Source organism: Xiphias gladius, chromosome 11 (genome assembly GCF_016859285.1).
Source record: "Xiphias gladius isolate SHS-SW01 ecotype Sanya breed wild chromosome 11, ASM1685928v1, whole genome shotgun sequence".
Taxonomy (NCBI): Eukaryota; Metazoa; Chordata; class Actinopteri; order Istiophoriformes; family Xiphiidae; genus Xiphias; species Xiphias gladius.
Genome location: NC_053410.1, coordinates 10601173 through 10628057, shown reverse-complemented (window position 1 = coordinate 10628057; position 26885 = coordinate 10601173). Strand labels below are relative to the sequence as shown.

Below are 26885 nucleotides of genomic sequence, written 5' to 3'. Positions count from 1 at the left end.
AGATGTTGCACAAAATGGAAATTATCGAGTGGTAATTTTTTCAATTTATGCGCGCGAATCAAGGTCACAAACTGAGCCGAAGCGGCGTGTGAACGTTGCTCTTACTTGATGCAATAATGCTGCAGACGTTCCCGGATCGATACGTGCCAGAGGAATAATGGCATACTAATCTATTCATTTGCAGTAATGGGGCCGCGTTGAGTGTGCGTGGTAGGTGCACGTCAATACTTTGGTGCTCTGACGATATTTGAATGAACCCTTTGTCTCTTGATGAGGTCATCATACGGGGTTCGCAGCTGACTGATTCTTTTCCAATAACTGTATCAGCCCATGGATGGAAACAGAAGATGCCCTTTGAGGCAAAAAGGTTGTTCTGACTGAGATATACACGTCGATTCGTACGCAAAGTCTCGTTTGTTAAATTTGGAATTTCAACAGTTTTCTTTGAGGTGATACTTCTCATTTATGGGAATAGTGTGTTGTGTTATTAGATGTTTTTATTATTATTATTATCATTATTATCATTATTATTTTGCAGATCCTCCTGAAACTATCCTCAAATTATGAAGCTGCCAACAGTCAATCTGCCTCCGCGTAAAACACCCCATGAGTAAACTACCGCGAGTGAATCGGGCTTTTGTTGAGCGCTGCTGTTTTATTTAAAGGGACCCTGCAGAAGCAGGTTGTAGTTTCTCTGCAGATCCTGCAGCCCCGGACGCTGTCACTTGATGGATTCTACTCAGATTCAAAAGCGATCAAAGAAATGTTAAAACCTTTGTTGAACTAAAACACTGCATCCCAAAGGTTATTTACTACTGGCATGAAAATACGATTTAATTTTTTAAAAATATATTATGACCGGTCTCTGATCAATGCTATTTTATTGTGCCTTCGCCCAACTCAGCAGGGCTGAGAGGAGTGTTCCCTCCCTCCCCCCGTAGCCTCCTCCCCTTGGGTCTTCATTGCTCCCTTGTAACTTTGGCACAGCACATCCGATTTTGTAAAATAAAATAAAAAACAAAATTAAAAAAAAATACTATGTCCACTAACAGCATATGTAGTAGCTTAACTGTAAAAATGTCGGGCTCAGGCTCTGTCTCGACGTAATTCGCCTGGATCCTGTCAAAAACACCTCAGTCTATATGTGATTCTTAAACAATTTAAACAGGTATTAAACAATTACACAGCAAAACCATCATCGTGGGATGGGCCACCCTGTTATTTCCTTGGTGCACTTTCATTCATTTCCATTGACCATTCAAGTTTGAGGAGGGGCAAATTCAGATCTCTCCACATTCGCTGAGAATTTGTGCCTCCTTACTCCAGAGACATATTGCAGCAGTTTAATTTTTATGAAAAAAAAAGTCGGGGATTATCTCGTTTTATTATTTTTTTTACTTGTTTTCTTTTAAATGTTTTGCGGAAACAAATTGCATACAAACGAATGCGTGTCCTCGTTGAGATATTCGCGTCAACTGTCCAGTGACACCTGTAGGATCGTATGTGTTACAAAGTACCACTTTAATAATTTGTTTCTAATTTGAAATTTTACACCTTTTTTTTTTTCAAACTTTTTTTTTTTTATAGATAATCCAATAGTGTGGGCTACTACAGAACAAAATAGGTTTTACCTGTAGAGACAATGTGAGATGTTATTTACAAATTAAAAAAAATACTATGTCCACTAACAGTATATGTAGTAGCTTAACTGTAAAAATGTCGGGCTCAGGTTCTGTCTCGACGTAATTCGCCTGGATCCTGTCAAAAACACCTCAGTCTATATGTGATTCTTAAACAATTTAAACCGGTATTAAACAATTAAACAGCAAAACCATCATCGTGGGATGGGCCACCCTGTTATTTCCTTGGTGCACTTTCATTCATTTCCATTGACCATTCAAGTTTGAGGAGGGGCAAATTCAGATCTCTCCACATTCGCTGAGAATTTGTGCCTCCTCACTCCAGAGACATATTGCAGCAGTTTAATTTTTATGAAAAAAAAAAGTCGGGGATTATCTCGTTTTATTATTTTTTTTTACTTGTTTTCTTTTAAATGTTTTGCGGAAACAAATTGCATACAAACGAATGCGTGTCCTCGTTGAGATATTCGCGTCAACTGTCCAGTGACACCTGTAGGATCGTATGTGTTACAAAGTACCACTTTAATAATTTGTTTCTAATTTGAAATTTTACACCTTTTTTTTTTTCAAACTTTTTTTTTTTTATAGATAATCCAATAGTGTGGGCTACTACAGAACAAAATAGGTTTTACCTGTAGAGACAATGTGAGATGTTATTTACAAATTAAAAAAAATAAGTATATACATAAATGTATATATACACACACACATACATACATGTAATATAATCGTCAAATAATTTGCACCATTGGCCACCCTTACCCCTCAGATATCAGTGGCATCACGGGTACTCCCTGTAAAGAGAAGAGTTTCCTTAAAAAGTAGTCAAAACATCAAATAAAGTTCAGAAATATTTCAAACTGTGCTTAAATCCGAAAATAGAATAAAAATAAGAATAAAATAAGAATACATGAACGGTAACATTGGCGGCTCGTGGCAACACCAAAATACCAAAATAGTGAGGTGGTGATAGTGGCCATAGATCACCTCACACTGAACATAGACTAGCCTACAACACACACGCGCACACACACACGCACTAACACACGACCGCGAGAGAGAGAGAAAAACATGTTAAAAGACAGCAGCTCATTCTCAGGGAGTAATGTCCCTTTCTGAATACATTACCCATAATTTTGGCAAGATGGTGGCAATTACGCATCTAATTGACCGAGCCACTTTTTATGTAAAATAACGATTTTAAAGTGCATAATACTAAGATGATTACAGAAGCCCACCTGCCCGAGCTCCAAAGTCTGTGTGTGTGTGTGTGTGTGTGTGCAGAGAGAGAGAGAGAGAGAGAGAGACGAGTATCTATTATCAGATTAAGCACTAATCTGTCGTATCACCATCCATTTCTAATAATGTTTACGTTTCTTGGTGAGTTAAATGTTTGTGAAATTTTCTGAACGTTGCACGAAAACAAACTTTAAAATGTAGGTTCATCAGGAAAAAGGGCTCCGTGTAACCTCGTCGTGTTCTTCCTGAGACGTTCTAATCCGTCGCTGGGTACAAAAAGGAAGTCATACAAAAAGGTCCTAAAATGTAAGGAATATTCTCCATTTATTTCACAACATGGTTCAGCAATACAATATCAAAACGTCGTTTTTTCCTGTACAAAGGGGAAGCCGCGAGGGGCGGCCCCTCTCCCCGCGCCTCATTAAATATATACATTTACATTATTTTGTACACCGGCGTTGTCGATATTTTCGCGCTCCCGTTCATAAAAACACACAGCAGATCAAGAGACACGGGAGCTCACACTTGTGCTTGAGGGACGTGTCCGTGTGGCGGGAACACGAGTGAGAATCACTAAAACTAAACATAAAGCTACATGAGTATTTTACAGCTGGGAGTGTCTTGATTGTCCCCGGTCAAGCGCTTCAAACAGCAAAAAAAAAAAAAAAGGAAGAAAGAAAGAAAGAAAAAAAAAAAGAAAAGAAAAGGGCAAATATTAATTACAACAAAGCCTCAACCGTGTCCCACCGTGGGCAGGTGACAAAACACAACATTTCTCCGCGTTTGGCGGGTTCTTTCATTCACAGCACACCGTCAGTGTATTGCACATCGATCGTGTTAACGGTTCTGGAAATGTGAACATAAAAACCAAACAAGTGTGTTGACTGATAAGCAGGCCCCTGTCTTTTTTGCCGCCAATTTTTGTAAACAAGGTACTTTGTGTTGTGTGTGTGTGTGTGTGTGTGTGTGTGAATCACACAGAGTTGGCCCGTCCAGCAACAGTCATGGTGTAAAAACTAGGGGGGTAAAAAAAAAATGAAGACACTCATGAGGCAATGTGAGCAGGTGGACTCCAGAGGTGATAATTTAATATAATAATAATATTAATAATAATCAAAAAAAATGGGGGTTTGAATTGTCGGATCACGTGTAAACTGCACCCTTATGGAAAATGACACAATATATCAATATATTTGCCAAAACAGGTCCATGTAGGCCTGACAGTGTCTCTCTCTCTCTTTTTTTGTTTGTTTTCATTCTGTCAGTTGTACAAAAATATTTAGTCTTTTTTTTTTACTTGATTATGAACTTGTGCCACAAAACTCGGCCCTTTTCAAACCGGTCTGAGCAGCGGCACGGATGTGACGATGGGGTGCGAGTAGTAGACGCCGGGGTGCGGGAAGGTGAGCAGCGGTTGGCTCACGGGCACGCTGGCGGCGGCGCCCCCGCTCTCCGATGCCGAGTTCTCGTGGTAGAGGATGGGCACTCGGACTATCCTCTGCGCCGCGGCGTGGCTCAGGTTGGCGGCCTCCAGCTCAGCGGCCAGCTGCCGTTTCCACTTGTTCCTCCTGTTCTGGAACCAGATCTTCACCTGGGTCTCCGTGAGGTGGAGGGACGCTGCCAGGCCGGCCCGCTCCGAGCTGCTCAGGTACCGCTTCATGTCGAAGGTGGACTCCAGCTGGAACACCTGGCTCCGGGAGAAAACCGTGCGCGTCTTCTTCTTGCGGCACGGCTTCTTGTCATCGTCTCTCTTCTTCCACTCCTCCAGCTCCTCCTTTTTGGCTTCTTCCGTGTCGCTCTCCTCCAGGATTATCTCGTCGCCGCTTTTGTTGTTGGCGTGCTCATCCTCCTCGTCGTCGTCTTTGGCATCCGGCTCGGATTTGAGCACCAGGTCCGGAGAGTCTCGGTCCGTGCCCGAGGTCGGAGAGGAGTCTCTGGCTCCCGGTTTCTCGGTGACTGAAAAGGGGACAGAGGGGAAACGCGGTCATTACCACTGAGGACTGATGCTCGATGTGTTTGGGCTTTTATTACACCCTGATGATACTACACGACCTGTGGGCTTCGGAAATACTAAAACGGTAATAAATAGTGCCAGAAAATGTGACTTAGGACATAAACACAAACCATTTTAGAGCTTGACATTTCTGACAACATCGTGTTCAAATATATTCAAATTAGGCTACTATTTCTAAACCACTAAAAGGGGCACTTTTAATAGACTAAAGAAATAAAATATTCATAACCTATAGGCCTGCTCTACTTCTAAGACTTATTTGAACAAATCGGGGTTTCACAGTCACTCTCCTCACTATAAAAACTTTCAGAAATCCCCCCCCCCCTTTTTTTTTTCCTTTGCATGAAGGCATGGTAGCGCCATTCGTATCGGCGTGTTTTGAATCCCACGTGAATAAATCACAGAAACCGGCTGCCAGTGACCAAGCCTCGGGGGTAAGATGTTCCCACTGAGCGCCAAGAGACAAATCAAAAGCACGCTGCGCATCGTCACCCGCACCCGATGATTTCGTGATGTCTGCTTCACTTTATGCACACTGTGTCACTTTATCGATCTATTATCCCGCGTCGTGGCATAACAAAACTAGGGCCTTCTTGGAGGACAAGGCGTCGCATCACTATGCGCCCTGCTGTGTGGTGAGGACAGTCCGTGTGATATTATTTCTATCAGCAAAAAAGGCAAAAAAAAAAAAAAAATCCACTTTTATCGAGTACATTTCGGAGGAGGAGGAGGTGCAATGGCCGGTTGCTGACAAGGCATCATTATCTGTCACAAAACGCGCAGAGGACAGGGTCCTGGGATGTCCTACGATTTGATTGTAATTTTAAAACCCAATGAAGTTTTTTTCTCTTTCTCTAGTTTAACGACAAAGTGGGAAAAAAAAACTCCAACATCAAAATGGAATTCAAAGGCTAAAAGTGCGGCAACTCTGTCTGTGTCCATCATATGTAACAGATATTGTTTTCCGTCTCAGACTTACCCTCAGTTCTGTGTAGGTGGGCGGATGAGCTGAGGGTGTAGGGGTACCACCACGCCGAGGTGCGCTCCAAGTAGTGAGCCGGTAGACTGAACCTCTGTGCGGGCAGGTCAAAGCGTGGAAAGTGCAAGTCCCCGACTTGGGAAAGGGAAAATCCTCCCTCCAGTGCCGCCTTGGTGGCGGCCAGTACGGGCTTGGGTTTGGACGGTTTGCTGTCACAGTTCAGCAGGTTCTTAATGAAGAAAGGGGAGTCCTTGGCCGAAGCGCAAGTCTCTTGCGTTGTCTCTGGCATGGCTGGGGGTTGTGGTCTGAACGCAAGGGGACCACGGAAGGAGAAATTAAAAACAGAAAAAGAAAACAGGGCTGACTTACAAGACCGTCGATGTCCGGACTGCGAGCAGTCTCGCTTTTACTCTTCTCGCGGATGTAACGCGGAGACTCGACTCACACTCGGAGAGCGCGTCAAACCACACGCCCGTCTAGGCTAGAAAAATAATAAAATAAAATGTCGGAGAGAGGTAGGGGAAAAAAATAGCATGTATAAACACGGAGATGTCTCATTCCGGGCTCGTTCGTCAAAACGCAAACTGTGTCCACAGTGTCAGTCAGTCTGGCGTCTGATGCTAATGATGAAATAAAAATGTCATCCAAGTTAAATGCGGAAAGTATAGGCGATTGGGCATGTACAATGGCAAATGGGATTAAGGGAGAGACGGCGAGGAGCGAGCGAGACAGAGAGGGAGGGAGAGAGAGAGAGAGAGAGAGAGAGCATCCTCCTCCTCCTCTCTCTGCTCTCTGGCTGCAGGCGCTGTGCGCTCGCCTGTTATTGGTCTCATACAGTCCAATTAGGCAGCAAATGAACAGGGCTGTTAGCGCCAAAAAGGAAGGTTTGGGATAAGCGCCGGCGGAACGAGCGCCCCAGCACGCACCTAACGTTACAGGCAGACCCAGGTGGACTGCACGAGCACGTTTTTTTGCGCCACTTTCACTTCAGGCTGCAGGTGTATGGTGGATTTTTAAAAAATTCGGCTATTTCTGAATCGATCTTGGAAGAGTTTAGACTGTATTTCACTTTTAAAAAGTATCACCAAAAGATGTGTATTTTAAAGAGATTAAAAAAAAGCCTGTTGAGCCTGTGGGCCTACACTTAAAGCTTGCCCTGATCATCCAAGGCCTAATTGTGAAGCTTACAGTGGGTCCGTTTCACACTGAATAACGAGCCAATAAAATAAATAAATAGAAACAAATGCACCCGTGCCTGTGTTTGTGAGACGGACAAGTCAACAACGGCTATTCAACAGCACGTAATACTCCCACTATTATGCAAACTGAGTTATAGTTTGCATAATAGTGGTACCCACAGTTATACCAATTTAAATAGAGCAAAATTCTGGGAATCACATGCTATTTTTTTTTAGTATTATTTGAATTTTTTGTATCAATAAAACGCATCCTTTCTTGTGCAGAATAGACTTGACAAAACCGAGTTGAATATAACTAAGAGAGAATGGTAACCGTGCCGGCAGTTGAATCCTCAAATGGTCGCCTCTCAAAAACAACACGAAAAAGGCCCGAGACCGGGCTGCAGCTACCCGACGTGTCACCAATGGGCGACTGGATTCATATTTCTAATTCATCGATTTTCAGCGAGGGCCACTTCCACGATGTCTTGCGGGTCGCACAGTCATTCATTCCTCCCTAATCGATTTGGTTAATTCATCCCTCAGATCGCACTCTTTGTAAATGTGCTATGTATATTCACTCATTGATATTAATTGACTTGTTAAAAAAAAAAAAAAAAAAAAAAAAGGCAGGCAGTCCATTGGCTGGAAGCCGGTGTAAAGAGGAAGAGCGGAGAGATAGCGTCCTCTGGGGGCCGCGTGGATGAAATGCAGGTGTGTGTGTGTGGACTGCGTGTGGAAAGAGTGTGTGTGTGTGTGTGTGTGTGTGTGTGTGTGTGTGTGTGTGTGTGTGTGTGTGTGTGTGTGTGTGTGTGTGTGTTGGCGCTTGCATCAGCGACGTCGTGACGGGACAAAAATTGGATTATACTTTCACATCATGGTCATCTCTATTTTGGGGGCAAAAGGCAGGTCCCCACGGGGACGAAGTTTAGTGTTTTGGTTAAGGTTGGGGGGGCAGGCATGTAGTGGTTATGGTTAAGATTAGGGATCTAGTGCAAGTCAGTGCACTGTCCTCCAAAGGGACAAACTACAAAACTGTGGGAGACCGAGACAGATAGTGTCGAGACCGTTTTCCTCTAAATACACCTCATTTGTCTTGTAAAACGCAGACGTGTGACCTAACTGAGATGCACTCATTCCAGTTATGAATCATTATCATCGTCTGTTCCATGAAGACATTCATTAACCATGTGATATGCAGCCATAATGACAGGTGTCACTGAGGAGGTAAAGGTTTTACTGTTTGTTTTTGTTTTTTGCCCCCCCAGCATCTGTAGAGTCCCTACATGCACCAGCATGTCTGTTTAATTATCACATGTTATTTATTTAATGAGCTGCTGGAGTGGAGGTACCCTGTTACTGGGATGTAATTACTGCCTTTACTAACATGGTCATCATCGCAGCTATTTCCTGGCACTCTCACACTGAGGAGCGAAATGAGTATCTTTGGTTGGGAGCCTCTCTTAGTACAAAATCCAAACAATTTACATTAATCTCATATTTGTGAATAATGGGAATATGGCCAGCTCTTTAGAAACTGGGTAACAGGGTCTGAATCTTTTATTTCTTATTGCAGAGTACCCCTGAATCAGGTGCCAGTTATTGTTACGTCCCTAAAAACAATTTGGGATACACTGCGTCCAGCAGAGCTCTATTAAGGAACTTTCTGGCAAGTAAATGAAACTCTCTGAAACTATCACTAGTGGAAGTTTCACCCATGGTTTTGCAGAATTCACAAGTTACAGTATTTATATGCTCCACGACACTACTGAACGCGAAGAATAAACTGGTCAGTTGGCGTTGAATCAAAGAGTTTAGAAAGTATTCATTCATAAGGGCTTGACTTCCTGAACTAGTCCTCAGGAAGTCAAGATCAGCTCAAATTTGTCTCTTACATATCTGACACTTTTTCACAAGAGGCCACTAAGGGTAAGCATGCCTAGCCCAGATTTGACCCCAGAACTTTTTTTTGTTTTTGTTTGTTTGTTTATTCACTTATTTAATTCATTCATTCATTAACTTATTTATTTACATGGGGCAATGCACATTAATCAACACTGACGTTAACAAACATCAGTGTAAATATACCGGGGTTAGCTCGAGGGCTAATTTGCACCTGCGGTCAAGATACAACTAAAAATGATATTAAAGTAACGATGACGATGAAAGAGATAAGAAACTGGAGGAAATGTAACACAATACTTTGTCCCAGCAATATTCAACTAACAGTACAATCAGATATAATACTGTGTTTATTCTAATAATAGAATAAACACATTTGTATATCATATGATAGCTGACATAAAAAATGAGAAATTCATGTCCAAAGAGATAGAACCACATGGTGTAAAAAGAAAGAAAGTGGCATTTGTGCAGCCTCCTATGATGTTTGAGTATTTATATCACAATGTAAACGGTGACTCTTGTAGATATTTATAATATTGGCCTGACTGTGTTTCGGAATAGTCAAACAGTGACTGTTGAAGAGCACAGTAATACTTATGCCACAAATAATACTTCACTGCAGTGCTTTACTGATACAATGGCAGTCCAACATGCTTAACTTGGGATACAAAGAACACAACGGATGCTAACCCTGAAAATAAACAGCATGAACTAAGATCCTGCAGTCTGTACTTTCAAAAATACGGTTCATATTATGCATAGATTAGAAACAAGCAGTAGACGTTGCCCTGAGGATATATAGGCCTTCTGAATGCTCCATAAGTCTATTTTTGTTGCTCCTCGGGTAGGTTACCATGACTTTTATATTATTTATTTCAAAGCGCCAAGATATTGATTATTTCACAAGGAAAAATGACAAATGGCAAGAGGGAATGACACGGTCAGCAGGTTCTATTAGAGAAATGATAGTGTTGCTCCTGGTTTGTTAAAAGGTCCAGTTTAGATACTTTATAGGTTTACATCCATCATCGTCTAATGACCTATTTGATGAAAAACACGCGCTCTGGTGACAACGGCCCTGTGCAGCCAACTTCACTTTGTAATTGCTCCCATATTAAATATAGATTTTTGTTTTGATATCTTGTGAGAATTCCTTTCTGTGGGTCAAAATTGTGATAAAAGACATGGACGCAAAGGCAAAAGCTCAGAGGGAAAAAAAACTGGAAGGGGAATGGGAGTAATGGGTGGGTAAGAGATGTTGTTGGCGGAGCTGTGAGTTTGTTATTTTGAGTTCTGGGCAGTGGTGGACGATATATTCAAATTCTTCACTCAAGTAGAAGTAGAAATACTGCAATATAAATATAATCCATTGCAAGTAAAGGTCCTGCATTGAAAATGTGACTTAGCTTAGTACTATTAGCTAAATGTACTTTCAGTATCAAAAGTACTCATAATGTATATGAATGTTACAGTATATATATAAATGTATATCACTGGATTACTATTACTGATGCATTAACGTGCAAGTAGCATTTTGCTGTTGTAGTTGGTGGAGCTCATTTTATATCGTTTTATAGTTTAATCTCCTGAATGTTTGGGTTTTTTTGTTTTTTTTGGTTAAATCTTAATCTTCTCAGTAACTAGTCAGTGCTGTCAGATAAATGTTGTCTGTGGTCAAGGTAGTATTCAGATCCTTTACTTAAAAAATAATCCATTACAAGTAAAAGCACGTATTGAAAACGATCCTTTAGTAAGAGTATGTAAGTATTATTTGTAAAATGTATTCAAAGTATCAAACGAGAAAGTACTCATGCATGAAAATGGTCCAATATGAGTGTTATACCATTATATATATATGACTTTATTAGATTATTATTGCTGATGCATCAATGAGTTAGCAGCAATTTACTGTTGTTGTTGGTCAAAATTGAGCTATTTTAACTATTCTACTTACTATTAGTAATTTAATCTATAACAGTGCAATGTATGATATTTAATAGAGTTGTTTTGTATGTAAAATCTTAGTTTGAGAAATTGGTTGAATTGATTACAACTCATAGACTCTTGAGACATGAGAAGACGCACCAACTAATCGTAATCTTCAAGATTATCATGTGTTTTTTTATGTGAAATCTTATTTTGAAAAGTAAATGCTAACTAAAGTTGTCAGGAAAATGTAGTGGGCTAAAAAGTACAATACTTGCCTCTGAAATGTAGTGGAGTAGAAGGATAAAGCGGCATGAAATGAAAATACTTAAGTAAATCACTAGTACCTCAAAACTGTATTTACGTGCAGTACGTGAGTAAATATACTGAGTCACTTTCCATCAGTGGTTCTGAGGTTGTGAGTCTTTGTACTTTCTTAATAATCAGTGAAATTAAAGAAAAAACCTAAGTTTTTGTCTATCTTAATAACAATATGGGTCGCGTTCTGCTGTATTGCACAACTTTGTCATGACAGACTAAACACAGTACATTAGCACAAAATGAGTCTGGCTTAGGTAAAGAAGGATGCCAGCTGATGAAACACCTCATGCATGCAACCTTTCTGAAAATGCTGTTTTCAGTTGGTGTTAGGAACTGAAGCGGAGAGTTTGCACAGAATCAGTTGCACAGCAGGATCTTGGTGTCAAACTGCGTTCACACGGACAACAGCATTTGTCACTGAAACCTGTCCACCCTGTGTCCTTCTCGCACTTTTAACTGGACCCTCCTGTTTGGAACGAGCCATTAAAGCAATGAAGGCCACACTGAGATTGCTTAGATTTAAGTATCGCATTTAACTTGTAAAGGAATTGGTGGCCCTTTACTGACCCAGCAAGCTTTAATTGGGATTGTGCAGGTATCGATTGTAAGTGGCCAGGCGAATCTTGAATTACAGCCTGATTAGCTTTTACTCGGCCCCTTGCACCAGCCAGTCGAAGGAGCTCAATGTCATTCAGGTTGGAGCACTCTAGCAGCCACTTGACTAAGGGAAATCTTGTTACTCTCTGTGCAAGCAGGAAACACCGTGTTTTTAAGATGAGGATGACAACTCTCCTGGCAAATGTGCTTCAGTCACATGAGGCTGTAATATTCCGATAGTGTATGATCAATCACTTAGAAACCATTCGAAAACATGTCACTTAGCATGTACCTTATGAGTAGATATGAGCCCATAGAAGATGTATTCTCATTTTTATCTTCCCCACTCTCATTTTATCTACATTTTATCACTCCTTCTATTCCTTTATTTTTTTTCTCAGCAGAGATGATGACCTCTGCAAGGTTTGGACGGAGACAGTCCTAGGAGCGATGTAGCCCTTTTTCTCTATTATGAGCTGCTTCATCGGAGCCCTCCAGGCACCCGGCCTCAATATCCACCCACTGTACCACTACAAACTCTGCCCGGGATCGTCAGCTTCTACCCAGCCTGCCTGGATGTGTCATTACAACTCGGTAATCTGGAGAGGGCAACAGAAAAGTTCTCATCAGTGTCAGCCTGAGATATAGACATGGGCCGGGTAACAAATGGCCAAATGCACAGGCAGCAGAGCAGCCCATCAATAAAGCAATTTCTTGTGTCATAACAGCCGCGTTTTTCCTAAAGCCATCCTTTCAAAACTTTTCCCTCTGCAAATCGCTGCAGCCCGACCATTAGAGTCCTGCCTTGTGAATTTAATGGATTCCGTACAAATAATATTCCACCATAATGGAAAAGGTTGAAGTCACTGAAGACAGATGAAGTCATAAACACGTATAATTGAGAATCAAAGACCGATAAATTTTAAACTGCTATCCATTCTCTCTTTTTAGATGATGATCTATGTCAGTGCGACTGCAGGAAAATGGAAGAGATTATGGGGGAAAATTATAACAATAAATTTTCTAAACATACACCTTGATTATGCTTCGATTTTTTGGAGGGTTAGAAGGCGAGGCGGGGGGGGGGTTAGAAAGAAGGCTGGGATTGCTGAAAGCTTGCTGGCTAAATGGCACCATAAAATAGGTTCCCTGCTCTTTTGCCTGCTGAGCGTAGGCATGCCTGGAGGTGTGATTTTCCCCCTCTCTAAATGGGGAAATGAATTGTGTAATTTATTGCAAACGTGCACACAGTGAGATTAGATCAGCATATCCCATCAAAGGAACAACAATCAATCAGCCTCTAGTTAACAGCTTGAAACACATAAACCAGGGCACCTAATGGCTTTCCAATTTAACAGATTGATAGACTTATCCGGTCCTAAGGGATGAATTAAGAAAACCGGGTACTTTCACACAGGCACTGGCACTTTTGACAGGACCTATTCCCCCCTCCAGCTTACTAACTATCTTTACTCCTGAATATAGAGATAAGGTTAACCTGAAAATAAAGATAAAAGTCGGTTTTTCCTCTTTTCTTTTTTTTCCCCTTTCTGTTTGAGAAAGCACTCCATAGCTGATTTGTAATTCAGATGAGGCGGGAGTGGAAGTGTGTCAGATGTGGAGAATGGGCTCATTTTAATGACCTGATTATCGCGGGTCATTTGGAAATGTGAAATCAAGGCAGCTATTCAAAGCCACTTAACAATATCTAAATGTGACCCGGGCGACCCATTCAGGCAAGAATGTAGTTTAAAAAAAGGAGCTTGTTTGCTTCATATTTTATTAATCACACCATTGATTCATGTAAACTCACCAGCAGAAAAATATTAAAGGATTCGTTTTACATTTTGGGAAATATGCTTATTTGCTTTCTTGCAGAGAGTTAGATTAGAAGTTTGAGACCACTCTCATGTCTGCATAGTAAATACATTATGTAGCTGGAGCAGGCAGTCGGTTAGCTTAGCTTAGCATAAAGACTGGAAACAGGTTACTAGCTAGCCCTGCTCTAGCCTGGCTCTTTACTTTGGATCTGTCCAAAGGTACAAAATAAGCACCTTTAAATCTCACGAATTAACACATTATATCATGTATGTCTAATCTGTAAAAATAATAATTTGCCGTTTTATGGGGGGTTATGTACCAGATTATTTGTTGGCTACCAGCGGAGACTCCACAAAGTTACTGGTCCCAGACAAAAAATAATCCCTGTAAAAGAGCGAATAGTCATTTTTACATCGAAATCAGAAGCACGAGATATAAAAAATGTGTGAGCTTTAGAGAGGCATTTTTTTTAACCTTAGGAAGAGCCAAGCTAGCTAGCTGTTTTTCCCCGTTTCGAGTCTTTACGTTAAGCTAAGCTAACTTGTTCCAGCGTACTGTATAGATGTGAGCGTAGTATCAAACTAAACATCTAAATCTTGGCAGGAAGGCAAATAAACATATTTCCCAAAATGTTGTACTAATCATGTAAACACAGTCTCTTTCAGGAGATGCGGTATGGGGCATTTAGTTTGCCAGATAACTGTAGGGTCGGCAACTTCCTTATACAATTGGGCTTGCATGTACACGAGTTGCATGAATCTTTAGCACCAAATCTTCAAACTAAACTGACTATTCTGAATTATCAATTTCACTGATTGAATCGGTAGTTTCTAGCACTTGAGCTCCTCACTGGTGACTGAAAGCACGGTTTTCAGCTCAGCTCAGACTGGTTAAATAAAACTTACCGACAGACTGCGAAAACCACACAAACAATGATGATGTGGTAACTCTGTTGCAGACATGTGGCTGCTGAGCTATTGAACTTATAAATATTTCTTGCACAGGCCTAGTTTTGTACTGAACTGAATCTAACAGCTTAAACAGGCAGCAGACAGAAGAAAATCAGAAGAAGCGCCAGATTTGCTTAATGATACAGAGTGTATACAAAAGTGCATTTGAAGCGTGATGCAATTGCTTAACTGAGAAAGACTACATAGTCAGTGACCACAAATCATTGAACTAAAACTGAACAACATTATTCAAATCAGCAAAGAGATTCGAAATCTAGAGTTGGCGCCAAATACCACTTTCAAAGAAACACATTCAAATAAGTTTAACTGGCTGTACCGTTCTCTAAAGAGCTTGGCTACGAACCCAGAGCCTCGACCCAGAGAACTGGTGTAACGCACGCTCAGTTTCACCATATTGCCTTGTCCACATGCAAGGAGATAGCTGATCTCCCTGTGTCACTGCATAATTAAAGGGCTGCCGGTATCAAGGATGTGATCCTGAGAGGGATGAGAAAGTGTTACAGTAGACCCCCGTGAGCAGACCAGAGGAACCGACTCTGGTGAGATCCGAACCAACAGATGGGGTGTATCCACAGGCCAGAGACAGCAGACAGTCTCCCCACAGCTTCAGTCTCTCAGACAGCGGCTGAAGCCAGTGGGCCGTAACATATACATGTGACTGATGTGTGCGCCCCACTGTAATGTGACAGAACTCTGCATTAAAGAGGAACCACATCTTCTCGTCAGAACTAAGTATTTGAGGTACTGGGGTCAATTTCGTCTTGAGTCAGACCCTTCTGGAAATGGATTGAGATTCAGCTCATGGGTTGGAAATGAGCCGAAATTGATTACTGATGGATCAATAAATTGGCTGATGAATAAGAGCCCATTACTAACCAATCAAAACTAATAGCACTTTAACAGCCTCTTTTGTTTTTGCTTTTCCATCAGCTTAGCAGAAAACCTGCAGTTATCTGACATGTAGGGAGATGAATGTTCCAAAATCAAAGGGGATAACAGAGGAAATGCCCAAACACAAAACAAGGAACAAGACTATTAAACTCAACAAGCTTCTCACTTTCCAGGTCAGAGAACAAAAATGGTGTTTTCCTACTTGACACTAATAGTCATCTCCTCCCTGTGGACACAACTCCGCTGACCCTACTGTTTGGTCTGTGAGTACAGCAAGGAGCACATGATTACAAAGAGCGCCCAAAACATGATTGCCCCCCCCCCCCCTCGTGACGGACAGTAATTGGTGTTTGTTTGCTCTCTTTTCTCCCTCTCTTGTATCATGGGGTGGGAAGGAGTGCTATTACTGTCAGCTGATTAAAATGGCTCCTCTGCCTCTTCCAGCAGCTGTCAGGACTGCCTAATGAGAGGAAACTTGAGCAGAGACAAGAGACTCCTGCACATACAGACAGACACATGAATTTAAACATACACAGAGTGAGTGTGAGATAGAGAGAGATTCACTTGATGTGCCTTCAATTTATTTATTTTCTCCAACATTATGTATTTAGTTGAACAACTAAAGGTAAAGATAAATGTATGTGGGCGCCCCCTGTCTTTTGGTACCAAACCGACTTTGTTGCAGCAGTTTGGGGAAAACCCTTTCCTGTTTCTACATGACAGTGCGCTCATGCGCAAAGCGAAGTCCATAGAGAAATGGTTTTCAGAGTTCACTGCGGGAGAACTTGACTGACCTGTAAAGACCATGACCTAAACCCCATCCTCTGGGATGAACCTGATGAACACCTTATGCCACATTCACGTCTTATAGTTTAGACCGTAACTACAAGTAGCCAAGTGGAAAAAACGTTCACATCAGCCTTGTAATTCCAAGTCAGATATCGGGAATTACTGACACCAACAATATCTTCCACTTGGCAAAAACAACTGCAGACATGTCAAAAAACCTTTGGCAGAATGGCTGCAAATGCACCACCACCGGCAGTTACATTATAATAAAATCCATTAACACTAATACAATCCATTCAAATAATTTTATAGGAGCTATTTGTTTGTATCCGGTTTCGCTTAGTAACAAACTGCTAGAAATATGTAACACAACACACAACAGTGGATAATTATGGCCATTTATCTGGTCTGACTATAAGGTTAGCACTAGGGCTAACTACCTGGGAATAATGCCTGAGCCCTCCCAAGTCAGAAAGGGGTTTTGGAAAGAGATATTCAGATCCCTTTTTTACTTCTTTAACTTCTGAAAATTACACACACATAAGAATTCTCTAAAGAGCCAATTTAGGAGTAAAAAAGTAGTAAAAGTAGAAAAATGTAAGAGGAACGTCTAAGAGCAACTCTTGAGTGTTCACATGATTAGTATGCATAGAGCAGAAACAACCAATCAGATACAAGGATTTAACCTACATTGTTTTGAAATTCTTTTGAAAATATCCTCACATTTCACTCAGTGATAACATATATAAATTTAATTGTCTTAAAAGTTCATTTTTTTGTTTGAAATCCTTAATATTTTCAGTTGGAATTAACACATGAAATAAAACAACAACCTAATTGCCTACATTAATACTATATAAATAGAATGGAAATTGAAACAAAAGAAAACTAAAGTCAAGCAGGAAAAAAAATCTGCTGCTGGTGAGAAAAACAAAGGCATGTAAAGGTATATAATAAATAATAGGTAAAAACTTGATTACTCATCATAAATAATAATGTTTTGTACAGTCAGTCCAGAACTTCTCTTAGAAGGTGTGTGCTCACTTCTGTTTCTGTACTGCAGCCATGTAGGATGCAGAGGTCTACTAAGTTGGTCAAGAGTACTTAACCAACTTAGTAGACCTCTGCAGCTCGCTTTCATATAAGAGTATTTTTAAGTGGAAAGAGTTTTAATTAAAAAAAAAAAAAAATTAATTCTCCAGCTTGCAAATAAGAATCAAAGTAATGGATTGTAAAGGAAGTGTTTTTGTTATTTAGCCTATCAATACTTTATATGGAACCTTAAAGCTATATCAAGTATTACCCAAACATAAAATTAAATAAAAATCATATGAGTCATATCATCATTTTCCTTCTGTTTAAGTAAAAATGGAATACATACGAGGGACCAGCACCAATCCCAAATGGATCCCTCAAATTGCTCTCTTAATACATCAAGCATTCACACCAGCCCTTGACAACTCTATCTTCCTTACATCTTAACGCACCCCAAAGTCCTCAGGGTAGGCAGGAAAATTAACCATTTAATAGCAATAAATAACTGAGTCTGACTGAGGGGGACTTGAAATCAGCATCTCACTCTCACACACACACACGCACATGCACGCGCACGCACACTGAGTGGCCTCACATAGCTGGATGCTTTAAATCAAACACATTCGTAACAAGAGAAAGAAACTAAAAACAGAGACGATAATATACCAAGGTTACCTTCAGTTGTGGAATATAACTATTAGTACGTTTATTCAAGTAGAAATCTGAGATACTTGTACTTTACTTGAGTACTTTCATTTTAAGCTACTTCATACTTAGTTTTAGCTACTAGTTACTTCATTGATTAAGGTTTTACATACAAAAAAAATATGATGAGCTATAGATTAAACTACATAAACAGGATATAAAATAGTTCAAATTAGCTCCACCTCGACGAACTACAACAGTAAATTCTACCTGCCTAAAACGCTACATTGATGCATCAGAAATAATAATCAGATTATATAATATGTACTAGTCTTACCCCAACAGGGGCTATTTACTTTACAGGAAGTACTTTCACTTTTTCTCCATCATCTATCTTGCATCTATCTTTTCTATCAATGGCATGCCCATTAATACTTCTTTCCTCGTTTGTCTCCTTTTCCCTCACTGATGATGTATACTGTTATAGGCCCTTGTATTAGTCAAAATGGAGCATTGATTATTTGTAAAAACATAAGTGCAAATCAAATCAACATTGCGCAGGGACAGATGAGAGCTGCCTACTTGTGCACAGGCAGGAAAAGGGGGCAGTTATTGACCACTTGATTTGATGTGAAGGAGGGGCATTTCTTTTCCCGCTGCAAAAAGACCTTGACTGTAAGGCTAGCAATCACTCCACCACCTTACCTCCAACTACAACTACCTCTAACACCCAACTGTGTCCTCAATCTCCACTCCAATGGGCCCAGGTATGCAACTTTTCCGTCCCCACTGTTATGTATTTGGCTTTCTATTTCACTTTAATAGTGGAGAAATTGGCAACATATTCTTTTACAGCCCCCTGGCACCATTAGAAAGCCTGCTGTCATTTGGATTATTTATGAAAAACTATTTCATGCTTACTTACATTTGCCGCTTATTTTCCCCCAGTGTGACCTGCAGCAGATTAAGTTCCATTTTGAAAGCCTTAAAGCCAATTCTTTATGTCTGCAGGTCAGCCTTCTCGATTGAGTCAAGATTGAAATACCAGTGTGTAGTGGGAAAGGTATGGCAAGAGGAAACCAATAGTCTTTTATTGTGTAGAGGGCTAGGAAGAAAAAAGGAAGGGGAATACTGAAAAAGGAGAAACGATAAGAGGGGTTGGCGGGGGAACGGGGGCGAATTTTAGGCGGATATAGAATGGGAGACACCTGCAGAAATAAGAGGCAAAGCAAAGGCAGCAACAAAAGTTGAGGAATGAATGGGCCACAAACATCCAGCTGCTCATGAGCAGCAAAGACAACAAAGACTGGCCAAGAACTGAGTCAGCAAATTGGCACAGAAAGAAAAAACACAAAAGACATAAAAAGAAAGTGGTCTTAAATCTGCAAGATTTTATATGTCATCCAAAAACATGTCATATACCTTTGCTTGTGTGGTGTTTTACAAGGACTACAATGATAAACTTTGCTGAGGGGTTTTGTTTGTGATTCCCCCCCCTGTGTGTCTAGAATCTATACTCATATTCTTGTCTGTACAGGGAAATTGGCCATCTTTGTCTTTCAACATATCAAATAAATCAAAATAAATTTCCCCACTAAGGAGCTCGACAGGCCAGGACAAAACAGTCACACTCCCCCCTGGAGCATGCATCTATACTCATAATCCCATACTGTATGAGATGGGGTCTTTCACTCTCCATTGCACATACACGCGTACACACACACACACACACGCGCTTTTGATCTTGGTTTAGCCTGGGCTTTATACAGTGACCTTAATAAACTGCGGCGTGGCCGAGCAGGTTTGTCACTGTCACAGGTAAATGATGTAATTAATGACTGTGTAGCAGAGTGGATGGGGGCCAGGGTGTTAGCTTTTAAACACCTCTCCAGCTGACTGGGTTTCGGGAGGCCCAGCTGGACACAGCCAGCAGATCAATACGGGGTCAGGGGTCAGTCAACCCTCCCATTATGGCCGAGGTAGCTCCCATCATCGTCTGGCTAACAATGCCTGCAGGAGGGCCAGTGATAGAGCCGCTGCAGCAAGAGGAAGCAGTGTTTGGAGCTTCAAACTGAGGCTGGTGTGGTTTCTGGGACTGAAGGATACAACTTGTTAATGTATGTATCTACGATGGAGTATCCAACCTGCTTTACCGCGGTAGGAGACTCTCCATATTATGTTTCTGAGAAATGTTGGTCAGCTTGTCGAGTCACTCCTTGCTAATAATGCCAATAAGTCCATAGTTCCAAAATAGTCCACACTTCTGACTGGAAATATATTTGTATTTTCACACATTAATCATGATAAGCCCACCAGCACAGTTAGGGTGGAATAATTCCTCTAGTTCCAAATCCTTTGTGTCAGGCATTTGGCACATATTGACAGATTTTCCTGCACAAGTATCATGAAAAAGGATGATTGATGTGAGAATGTTTTTGAAATAAATTGATTTGGGCTGGAAATCATCTCATCCTGCAGGCTGATTATTTAACTTATATTAAGAAAAAACGAAGAACCGAAGAAAATGTTAAGATGAAGATTTCTTGGTTGGGTGTCCAGAGCTCCAGCTAAATGTACTCAGACCACCAGTGCAGAGCTGCACACCGCTGCATAACGTACTGTCTGTTGTCATCTGTAAACAGCATCTTTTCAAAGAAACTCTGTCATCAAACTAAGATAACCCAACAGTATAAGAAAATAACCAAACATAACAAACCAACAGTATCTGCAGTGGTGGCCTCTGGCTAGTGCCAGTACTGTCACTCACTGGGTTAAACAATAATTGTGAGTTTTTGGAAAAACAAAACTTATAATGTTACAGTAGAAATTTTGATTTTGCTCCCGTAAATTACACCTTTAAAATAAACTGGATAAAAAGATCTTACCTTCTTGCCCAGAGTTCTTCAGTTTTTGTTGATTTACAACTATAGCATAGCCAACTTTAAATTGGCGAATTAACAAAAAAAAAAATGCTCATGTTAATGCTAATGCTTATTTTATTGTGAGGTGTATTTTTTTTAATCAATGTTATACCCCTGTAAATCAAAAAAAAAAAACATTACGAATCTTTCTGTCATGTTGGTATTGTCAATTTCTCTTTCATAGAGGTACAATTACAGCAAAAAAAAAAAAAGTATAAAAGTTTATTTGCAAACCAGTCATTAACTTATATAAGCTGCATTTTTTTCTCCCTATGAAGCCCTGCATTTTTTTTTTTAATTTATTTCCTTCACTCTTCGGTATTGAATGTGTAATTATATAATTCATTGTTTGTTTACGCTAAAAGAAATGAAATTTTAAATTCATTGTAAGAGTCTGCCCTTAAAAGAGCAGAGGCCTCATTAATCTAAAACTTCCCTCACATTAGCAGGACTGCACATTTCCGACCACTCCTCACTCAGACTCAATAGCCACTCCTGCAGATCCACACAGAGATCAAAACTCAACAGCTAATTCAAAGTGTGCCTCACATTTCTTGGAGCTTTTGAGTTTTTTATCTTGTAGCTGCCCCAAGGAATACCGTGACTAGTTTTGTTCATGATGTTGATACATTATTAATATTACAGCAGGGGAGCATGGGAAATCGTTCCCGGCCAGATTGGGTTTGATCAATACCCTGAAAGGGCAGAAGCCTCATTAATCTAAAACTTCCCTCACATTAGCAGGACTGTCCGATTTAGACCACTCTTTACTCAGACTCAATAGCCACTCCTGCAGATCCATACAGAGATCAAAACTCAACAGCTAATTTAGAGTGCACTGCAGTTTTTAATGCTGTGAGCTCCCCAATGAATACTTGGACTAGTTTCGTTCATGATATTGATGTCAATGCATTATGATTAATACAGGGATCTTAATTTGTAAAGAAAAAATGGATGTCCCTATGAACATGTTTTACTTCTGTCCGGTAAAAACATTGTTGAGTTTATTTAGTACTTTTTGAAAAATGAACATAAAGGGGTTGGGAATGTTTTCTTACCTTTAGAGGTCTGTTATTCTTTATTTCAGAATCATGAAAAACATCCATTTTCACAAAACTTTGTTTTTTCTTTCAGTAAATCTTTGTGTCCTAATTAAGGTAAGATTTATTTATTCCTACGCTGCACCATCTTTCAACAACAACGTGATTCAAATTGCTTTACATAAGACATAAAAAGGTCTTAAGATACAAAAGAAATACAAGGCCAAAAGCGCATATAAATAGGATTTTAAATTAGAAGATTTAAAAAAATAAGCTAAAGTGGAACTTTTACTCTGTACCACATAATAACTCTGTAATTTATTTTACACTGATGTTCATATTGTGGGTGCTACCAGCGAAATTAAAAGAGATAGGTAAATAAAAGGAGCAGAGCTGAAATGATTAGTTGATTAATCGACTAGCCAATCAACTAAAATGTCAAACATACAGAATTCGATTCATCTCGTGATAGTACACTAAATATTTTTCGGTTCTGGGCTGTTAGTCGGACAAAACAAGGAATCTGAAAACATTGGTCTCTGCGATACTCTAATGTACATTTCAGACAAAGACCAAACGATTCATTTATTAACTGATTAATCGATAAAATAATCAGCAGACTAATCAATGAAAAAAATCGTTAGCTGCAGACCTAACAAAGAGATCTTCGTTTAGTTTCAGTCGGCTAAGATCATACTAAATGAGAGCAGCGTGGCAGATACTCTGAGAGTTGATACTCTGAGAGCCATTGGTGTTTAAGGACGTGCCAGTGGATGCACTATATTATCTTCCTATGGACAGGGTAATCCATTACCAGCCTTCTTGCAGTGCGAGTGAAATGCTCGTATTAGGGCAACTGTGCGTTCAGAGGCATCATTCAGGACAATGAGCTATAGCCAGAGAGTGACAAGCTAGAAAAATGTCCCCACTTTTCAGGCTGTACAAATGACGTTTGGCCACGATAACTCAGAACTGGACACTTCATTTCAAGTCAAGAGCTAGCTGGCCAGTCACAAGCTATTATACCATCTTCTTTATTTGTGACCCATGGTTTTGGTAGTAGGCACATCAAATAAATACTGCTAAAATGCCACTTCAGTCAAAAATATTGGCCAATTCTTTCTCTGTCGGGACTGGGTCCGGATGGCAACCTGATTCTGATGATATAAACCTATAAAGAGTCAGGTGGTCAGGCAGCTGGCATCCATCAGGCCAAACAGCACCATGAGTTAGTGTTGGGTATATATGCAAGTGAATAAGGGTGACCAATGCGGCTGATCCCTCGCAGCCATTCTCAAAGCATAACAGTCAAATGAATTGATTACCAATTTATCACTGGGGAACCGCTTGCTTAGAAGAATAATCACTCACCGATAAAGAAGAAATGGCTATGAATACATTTCAAGGATGACAATCTTTGAGGAGTAATAGTATAATTTGTCACTTCTGACAGTCTATTTGATTGTTCTCGATATTTCAGCCTGGTGGAATATTGGACAGAATCACACCGGGTTGTCAGAGCCAGGCTGAGGTGTGTGTGAATTCGTCGAGTCGTGCTTTAATACGGTAATAAGGCAGTCAGAAGAACACTTAGACTTCCTAAGGTGACAGCAGCTTTATCGTGCGTCGCCTCATAAACTCCCATCATATCTTTTCGCCACTATTATCAAATGGGTGTTCAGCGTGCTTTGGCGTGTCCGTGTGTGGGTGTGTGAGACAGACAAGAGTGAGTGAACAACCCGTGTGTGTTTGTATGTGTGTGTGTGCAGAGGGTGATGACATGAGAGCGCAAACAGATCAGCATGAAAAGTGAGTTGATCCGGGCTGAGGGCAGATATACTGAAGGAGCACAAAGAGTTGGAGCTTTTTTATAAGAAAAATAGGCCCATCCTCCCATGTTGAGGTGAAACATTTTTCTCTTTGCTCCTATTCCCTCTTGAAGTCCAGGCAGCTGTGGTCAAACTTGGGTCAATAAAACGCCTGTCTGTCCATTGAGCTGCCACACCTATCAAAAGATGAAAGTTCGTCCTCAAAGGAGAGATAGAATTCAGTGCGGAGAGAGAGTGGGCTCTTTCTGTGAGGCATGCAGGAAATTAATCAAGGAAATGGGGTTTTTGGTGTGCCTATATCACATCTAATCTATCCTTTGTCCACACGTATCCAGCTCCAAGCCTCACCAATCGAGAGCGACACGCTGGCTTTATGAAAAGCCACTTGTTCCCTGCATAATTGGGGGGTCTCATTGCTGAGTTAAATGGGAGGTGGAGGTGGAGGGAGGGGCAGTCTTGTTTGCCCATGTAAAGTGTGATCCAGATAATAGCATTCTCATCAAAGGCGGCAATTACATTCATTACAACGGCGCAAGGCGCGCCTGCAAGGAAATTAAGTGGTGAGAGGAAAGAAAAGCTTAATATATACCTCCTTTATCCTATCCCCCGCCCCTCAGTTCTTTTTCAAATGCTCCACGTGGAGCAGGAGACCTCAAAAAAGAAACAGTCTCAGCAGAAGAAGAATAAATCTTGTCAAAGTCCCCCTTCACCTTTCTGCCTCCAAGAGGCTCCCGTCTACCGTTACTATGGCTGCACTTGTCTAGGATTAAAAAGCTTTTCCAGGAGGGTAATCCCCAATGCAGCTCTTACACAAGCCCAACAAATGACACCAAGTCTTAAAAAACTGCTTAAGACCTTCTCTAAATTAAATTCCAATTTCTTTCAGGAAAGGAGGATCAAATTAATTGTCTTGGGTGGCGTTAGACCACAAACAGCCTTTAAATCAGGCAGTTAAGAGGAGAAGGGAACCTTTTCATTCAGGCCTTTTAAACGCGAATCAGAGCAAGTGGATAACACTGCAACCTTGTCAAAGACAGGTGTTGTCCCAGAGCCCGTTCTACATGTGGCAGCGTATTTATTCAAACTCACTCATAGTATAATTTAGATTAGTCTTGTAAGGATTTTGATTCCAAGTCAGATCTTTACGAAACGTTAAGTATATGCGTCACTGAGTCATTGTATCGAAATAGACAGAAATTTTGGATTAGTGTGTTTGATTTTTATTGCATTACATATTATGTAACTGAATCCATGGCTGAAGGTAACCCATTCAAACATCCAACGCAGTTTTTCAACAAAATTGGGGTGGACTGTGGGAAGTCATTTCGATACAAGCTTCCACTAGTGTGACCACAGCACTACCGGGTGTAAATGCCAGCCCCGCCGAAGCCCCCATTTGAGTATCACCTGCTCTCAGTCTCATTAATACAAGCCCACTGCCCTTTAACAGAACAGCTTAATATATCGTGCAGTGGACATGTCATTAATGCAAAATTAAGTATGACAAATTATTCCCCTCAAGTATTTTTCGGCTTAATAAATCTGTCCCTCAAACCAAAGGGTGCATTGGTTCTAACTGCAGGAAATGTTTTATGATAGGAATTAAAAACAAAACTATTGAAACAAATGAGATAACCGAGAAGTGTGCACTTTGTCTTTTTCCTGCCGACAAATCACTGTGGCTGTGTGTAAATTATTCAACAGGATCTGGCCCCGGTGGAAACCTGAGCATAATTAAATTGCAATAAAATAACATTAGTGTGGACAGGCTGTTAGAAGGTGATGTAATTGGCTGCTCCGGCGGTCACGGTTCAACCGATGAGGCCGACCGTCACGTCTTCCACGGGTCCTGTACACGCTGTCCCCCCCCCGGGGACTGGCGGCCGACGCAGACAGGACCCACTAGCCGCCTGTACACGGCAGATGGCCACGACCTGCGTAATCTGGATGAGCCGAACCCCCCATTCAAGGTTAGCACGTATGAACAATGCTGGCCCGCATGTCCCGGCTTTACAGCCTGTATCATGTGGGGCACGTGTGTCTCAAAACACCGTGTGGTGGAACGGGGGAGAACCTGTTTCACCACTGAGACGTGTGCGCCATCTAGCGTCCGGGCGCCGAACTGTACTCACATGTGGACCGGCAGCAGCAGGTGTACGTGCAGGACAAAATGGACCTGTGGGGTGGGGGGGTTAAAATATTATGTTAAAATACGCTTTAATTTTCTGAAGGGGGACAAGCAAACACATCACACACAAGTCGTAGTTACTATACAGAAGATAGTATAGATTGGTAGATAAATTATCAGCACCAAACGAGTGACTCATGGTACAAATTAAAATAGTTCTCAGGCAGCAGGTTTACAATACTGCTGCAAAACTACTGCTCCGACAGTAGCAGTTGTAACGCAGTAAAAGGATACAGCAGCCTCACCCCACTTGATCATTTATCATGTTTTCCTCGGCGGTTTGCCCACAACTTCCACACAAACGGGGCAATGACTTTAACTGTGGTAAAACATGAACGAGTCAACCGCTTTGGAAAGTGATGCAGTTGTTGCGCCTCACTTGCCGTTCGCGCATAAACTGCAAACTGTTCATCTGAAAGTGTGTGTCAAGTCAGGGACCTGGATGTACATGTTAACAGTAAATTTGATTAGCTGGTGGCAAGGGATGGGTGTTTCAAATTCACTTATCTGTATATATAAAAAAAATATTATAATAATAAAAAAATAAAAAATCCCACTGTCTTGGATGACAAAGTTCTTGGTTGAAGGTAGGTTTCTATACTGACACAGTTTTGACGAATTATGAAACAATGAAAGTACCTTTTTTTTTAAAAATTACTATCTAAAAGCGAAATTTTAGAATACAAGGTCCCTGAAATATAATCCTATATTTGAAGAGTTAAATGCGGATACCAACCACCAGCTCAGTAGTAGGTCATAATCATACGGGCTGTTTCAATCTAAAATTATGCAGTAGTCAGACTTTAAGAGAAAAATGTGTTAACAGGAAAAAAGCAGTTGCAGAAATTTCCTTTCATGACTGATCAAAATTCTCCTCTGTCAACGGTGTTTTTTAGCTAGTTGGATAATGTTTGTTTGTAGATGTTTTTTTTTGCTTCACACATTTATTTTGAAAA

The 26885-nt window shown here is 40.7% G+C and overlaps 1 protein-coding gene across 1 annotated transcript; it reads right to left on the bottom strand.

The window, feature by feature from the left end:
- Positions 1-4212: 4212 nt before the first annotated feature.
- Positions 4213-6161, bottom strand: hmx3a (H6 family homeobox 3a). Its single transcript, XM_040139718.1, has 2 exons — positions 5873-6161; positions 4213-4835 (listed from the first exon to the last, which is right to left on the bottom strand). Exons 1-2 carry the CDS (start codon positions 6159-6161, stop codon positions 4213-4215), a joined length of 912 nt encoding a protein of 303 aa, XP_039995652.1.
- Positions 6162-26885: the final 20724 nt, after the last annotated feature.

Coding starts and splice junctions, on each gene's coding strand:
- hmx3a (XM_040139718.1), bottom strand. CDS start 6,161: ATGCCAGAGACAACGCAAGAGACTTGCGCTTCGGCCAAGGACTCCCCT. Junction 4,836..5,872: donor CCACCTACACAGAACTGAGG/GTAAGTCTGAGA, acceptor TCCCCTTTTCAG/TCACCGAGAAACCGGGAGCC.